Below are 6,000 nucleotides of genomic sequence, written 5' to 3' on the forward strand. Positions count from 1 at the left end.
GTTTTGGTGCATTTCACATGATAGGTCAAGAATGGATGCAAGTGATTGAGCCCTTTCTTCATCCATTGGAGGCAGTAGCTCACTAATGCAGGAAGTGCATGAAAGGAAATGAATCAATTTTTTTATTTATATTTTTTTCATACTTGTTTTACATTTCCTGTGTTATTTTTAATTATATCAGTATTGGTGAGCCCTGGTGTTACCCATGACACTTGTAAAGGCTCCTGCAGTTTAAGGCTGGGTTACTTGTGGTAGCAGGAAATGTTTGAGTGAAGAATTAGTTGAAGATGAACCCCAGAGATGCAGCCTCAAGAAATATACACTTTCTTTTGTGATGTGGCCTTGAGGCATTGATCATACATTCCAACCTGAGGAGTCCTTTATATCCTAATGAGACTCATACAGCACTGAGTAAGCTGGCTTTGTTCTTTGGTTAGGACCACAGTGTTGTGATGTGTATGCAGAAAGTTTTGGGATGTTGAGCAGTAAGTATATTCACACCTTACTTTACTTTTATGTCCCAGGAGTCCATTTTGTCCTTATGAGCATTGTACAGATATGACGAAGGTGGCTATGTCTTCTGGTTGGGACCACAAAGTGTGTACAGAGAGTGCAGCATGGCTGTTGAGTAAGAACTTGGTATCTTATTGATGATATTTGGTCATGAAGTGTTTTGAGATGGTATTTATTGTGTTTGGTTGTCATGTTCTGAGTAAGTGGGAGAGCATGATGTGTGTTTGTCTGATGGGTTGTAGTTTATGATTGAGTTTGGAGGTCGGTTGTTCTAGTATTTAAATGTGTTTGTGTTAGTTTGTCTGATGGGTTGTAGTTTTATGATTGAGTGTGGGTCGGTTGTTCTGGTATTTAAATGTGTATGTGTTATTTAATTTATTGGGGGGGGGGGGGGGGTAGAGGTTGATGAGGTTTGAGTTGTGGGGCTGGTGGTTTGTGTGGGAGGGGTTCATTATTAATTTTTGAGGTGGGACTGTATTACGAGTATGTCCCTTCGTGAGACATTGAGTGTTTGCGATTGTAAGGCAGGCAGTGACTCATGGTTATCTGGTTTGTGTGATTTGCATTTTCATTGAATTTGCTTTTGAGAGTGAGGAAGACTAGGCAGGTGAGGCATTGTTTTAAGTGGAGGGTATTAATTGTATTTATATATGGTCTTTTTTGTGCAATTTTGGTGGTAATTAGTGTATTTAGTTTGTTCATTGCTTTCATGTTGATGTTACTAGTATGAGTATACCCTGTTCACTCAGATCTGATAGCTGGATGGACACAAAGCTTAGCTGGTATTGGTGGACACAAACAGTTGAAGGGTGTGCGAGGAGTAGGGAGTCACCTTGGTTACCAGCAACAATTACTGGTCGCTGCGGAACATCTTCAGCCAGAGGGTGGCAACCCGGCACCAGTCAGGCTGCTTTAATAGTCAAGCCTACTTCTTATTCCCATTTATTGGTTTACTTATCGTTAGACAGATCAAGGAACTACATTAATTAGGATAAATCTAAAATATTTCTTGATGTTTTATGATTATCAGACATAATTATTGCTGGTTAAGACTTGAAAATCTGAAATTTGTTATAACACTGGCTCGTCTTCCTGCTCTGTAAACATCATACCTTACCTGTTCATGACATCTGTCAAATCTAATATATCACACTAGTCTCCATTAGTTTATTTTCCAAGCTAAATTTAAATCCATGTGATAGTTTACATGCCATTCATAAAACACATTAGAGTGAGCCTGAGTAAATATCATCACATTGGAATAGGAAGGTGTGAAATAAACAACACAACCCTTTAAAGAATGGGTAGTAATTTGCTTTGTTGTCAGACTCCCCACATTTATTTCAAACATTATATTGTTTTATACAACTTTATAATAAAATTTAGTTTTCTCTGATAATGGTAAACTTTTTAAAGCTGATCTTTACCTCTCTAGCATAGGAAATATTCAGTATTTAAATTGGCTGCTTATATTGCAAGCAGTTTACAAATATAATTTTTTTTTTCTTTTTTTTTTTTTTTTTTGCTTTGTCGCTGTCTCCCGCGTTTGCGAGGTAGCGCAAGGAAACAGACGAAAGAAATGGCCCAACCCACCCCATACACATGCCTTGATTCAATCCACTGACAGCACGTCAACCCCGGTATACCACATCGCTCCAATTCACTCTATTCCTTGCCCTCCTTTCACCCTCCTGCATGTTCAGGCCCCGATCACACAAAATCTTTTTCACTCCATCTTTCCACCTCCAATTTGGTCTCCCTCTTCTCCTCATTCCCTCCACCTCCGACACATATATCCTCTTGGTCAATCTTTCCTCACTCATTCTCTCCATGTGACCAAACCATTTCAAAACACCCTCTTCTGCTCTCTCAACCACGCTCTTTTTATTTCCACACATCTCTCTTACCCTTACGTTACTTACTCGATCAAACCACCTCACACCACACATTGTCCTCAAACATCTCATTTCCAGCACATCCATCCTCCTGCGCACAACTCTATCCATAGTCCACGCCTCGCAACCATACAACATTGTTGGAACCACTATTCCTTCAAACATACCCATTTTTGCTTTCCGAGATAATGTTCTCGACTTCCACACATTCTTCAAGGCTCCCAGAATTTTCGCCCCCTCCCCCACCCTATGATCCACTTCCGCTTCCATGGTTCCATGGGTTATTTATTTATTTTGCTTTGTCGCTGTCTCTCGCGTTTGTGAGGTAGCGCAAGGAAACAGATGAAAGAATGGCCCAACCCACCCACATACACATGTATATACATACACGTCCACACACACAAATATACATACCTATACATCTCACTGTACACATATATATACACACACAGACATATACATATATACACATGTACATAATTCATACTTTCTGCCTTTATTTATTCCCATCGCCACCCCGCCACACATGGAAAAACAACCCCCTCCCCCTCATGTGTGGAAGGTAGCGCTAGGAAAAGACAACAAAGGCCCCATTCACTCACACTCAGTCTCTAGCTGTCATGTAATAATGCACCGAAACCACAGCTCCCTTTCCACATCCAGGCCCCACAGAACTTACCATGGTTTACCCCAGACAGTTCATATGCCCTGGTTCAATCCATTGACAGCACGCCAACCCCAGTGTTAAAATAAGAAGAGCTGTAGATTTACCATGCTCCTCAGTGTTACTTTTATTTGAACGTTTCTTGACTCCAGCTATCTGATCTAAGTGAACAGGGTAAAGTGAATGTTGTGAGGAAGGGGATGTGTGTAAGCTGTGAAGTGGTGTATGTATGCATGGTTACGGATATGATTGTGTAGTTATGTGCTTGTATAAGATCGGTCAGGCATTTGAGGCTTAACCTTGGAATGTAGGAAAACAAGCTTTTCCCATTGTTGTTGATGTTGTTGCTGTTTCACCTTTCTTTTCTTATTGGCTGTTTTTATATGTTAGTTTAGGTTGAAAAGTAGATCAGATCTTTTAACAAGACCGCACTTAACATATTTACTCAGTTTAAGAAAACAGATGTTCTTTATGTATCTGGTTCGAAGATGAAGAATATCTTTTGTGCGTTGAACTGATATACTCAAATTTTAAGGTTTTAGAAGGAAAGGGCTATAGATGACTTGATGAAACTATAATAGTGATAGAATAGATTTGTCACAGAGAAGAGAGGAATTTGAGAATAGCAGTGGGGAATGCTAATGACAAATTGTAGAGTAAAAGATAGAAGGGCTTTTTTGACAAGAATAATTGGAAGTTAACGTATTTGCTTGTGTGTGCTTTTTCGTGTTTTGAATCCTGCAAAAGACATGTAATGCATGATTTTCATGTTTGTTGGTTTGGTAAGGTTTTCTTTAGAAGGATTGCAAATTTTGAGTTTAGGGTTTTTTTTTATGTAAGTGATATTATTGAATTAATGAGTGATTTTTGTTTGAAAAGTAATGTACGGGAATCATGATGATAGCGAGTTTTTGTTCACAAAAACAGAATAATTTGTTTTGCATGTTATAGAAATATGTTGATGGAATGACTACTTACTAACTTTTTAATTTTTGTATTACATGCAGGCTCTTATAGAGGTTCTGGATGGTGAGTTGTGTTTATTTCTGCATTCAACAGTGAGAATGTAATAATGCATGTATGTTTTTAATTTGCTCTCTCTGATAAATAATGTCATTTGACTTTATGAACAAAGGAATGTTACATAAAGGATACACAATTTTTTTTTCCAGGCGACCTGGGGAAGGCAGTTGGCACTCTAGTAGCCACAATGACCCACGAGGGGGGGAGCGACTTGCCTAGCGATGAGGAGGGAGACTCGACTGCCTCTGACACCGAGGAGGACAAGGCTGTGTAACTTGCGTTTGGCTCAAATAGTGTTGGGGAAGCTGTAGTAGTAGCGGCCCTGATGTTGACAGTGGGATGTTCATGAGGAAAAAATTTTCAAATGGAAAAAATGAGATTTTTGATAGATCATTTAGGATATTTTTAATGTATTAGATGTGCTAGTTTTTCTTGAGTCCCCTTTACATCCATATCAGTTTTTATATGCTCTTGATAGATTAAATAAACTTTGGGAGGAAAGAGAAGCTAGCATGTCTCCTACTCTGCTTGATTATGCACAAGTCTGATTTGAAATAGGTGGACATACAAATGTATGTATATCCCAAGCAAATGACCAATGTCGTTTCCAATTAACTAGTGGTGTATACCCGAATCAAAAACAGGATTCACGTACAGTGTATGTTAGAGAGGTTTGTATAGATAATGTATAATATTCATCAATATTCAGCTTGCATATAAAATGAGCATAAACGTTGTAGTCATGTGTCAATGGTGCAAAGATGAAAAACCCTGAATGTGATACCCCACTTTAGTTTTCCATCATTTAGAAATGGACTGTCATTCATTTTCATTACCATAGTTTTACCAATAATAAATTGGCCTTAAAGTGACCATGTGTACATATCATAGTTATATCAGAATCTTATAGTTTTTATGAACCTGTTTTCCAGTTGTTATGCTTGTCATTAATTACATCGATGCCTTACTATATTTGAAGACAGCACTTTCAGTTGTAACTTTGGTTAGAATTGAATAAAATCAAGGTCAGGTTGTTTACTCTTTAATTCTTAATATTTGACTATTGCTTAGAAATAACAAATAAAGTGGCTATGATGTTGACTTTTTCATATCCTCAGTACATTTCCTGTTTATATGCAGTAAATAGATATGGATGCAGAAAGTTTAATGACCTAACTTACCCATTCATGCACAAAAATGATAAATTGGAGGGTGGCATGTATCAACAGGGATTTGTGAATAGTTGTATTACAGAAGGGATGGAACCTAAGGTGGTGGTGATTTGGTGTATGCTTAATATTTCTTTTTTACAATTTTGGAATGTTTTTGAGTATGTAATGAATGCAATATTTAACAGGTAAATTTATCCAAATGATGTGTATGGTCATTATATGTATTCTGAAGGAGCATGTCATAAACTACTGGTATCAAAATTTAGTGACCAGATTCCAGATGAAAACTCTTAAGTAAGGTCTTCTTGGTTATAACAGAGGTATGATTTTAAATTTATTGTAGTGCTTTGCTTTAACTAAAAATGCATAGACCATATGATTTGGGATGAGTTATTTTGTGCTTTGTCTGTCATGTCCTGAGATAATTGTATCTGCTGATACTCTGGATAACAATGCTGCTAATTCAAGTGGGTATGAAAACCAATAATAATTTAAAAAATGCAAATTACAATCCAAATAAAAGATGGATGGTACATTGCATTAGCCTCTGAAACATTAAAACCATCTCCAATTTTGCACAAAAAACACTGCTCTTTTCCTTTTACAAATAAGGCTGATACCCTTCTCCTCTATAACCCATTAATCATGGACTGATGATGATTTATATGGGTAATTAGAACATTATACACAAACGATTATACTCATATAAAATTTGAGCATTAGATCAAGTTTG

General features: G+C 37.4%; 1 protein-coding gene across 1 annotated transcript in view; it reads left to right on the forward strand.

Annotated features, from left to right (window-relative positions):
* LOC139763232 (uncharacterized) overlaps positions 1-5,191 on the forward strand; it is a 110,898-nt gene extending 105,707 nt beyond the window's left edge. Inside the window, 1 exon segment of the mRNA XM_071689114.1 lies at positions 4,245-5,191. Within this exon segment, the coding sequence (XP_071545215.1) occupies positions 4,245-4,369 (125 nt within the window). The 3' untranslated portion in view covers positions 4,370-5,191.
* Positions 5,192-6,000: the final 809 nt, after the last annotated feature.

This window comes from Panulirus ornatus, chromosome 46, assembly GCF_036320965.1.
Source record: "Panulirus ornatus isolate Po-2019 chromosome 46, ASM3632096v1, whole genome shotgun sequence".
Taxonomy (NCBI): Eukaryota; Metazoa; Arthropoda; class Malacostraca; order Decapoda; family Palinuridae; genus Panulirus; species Panulirus ornatus.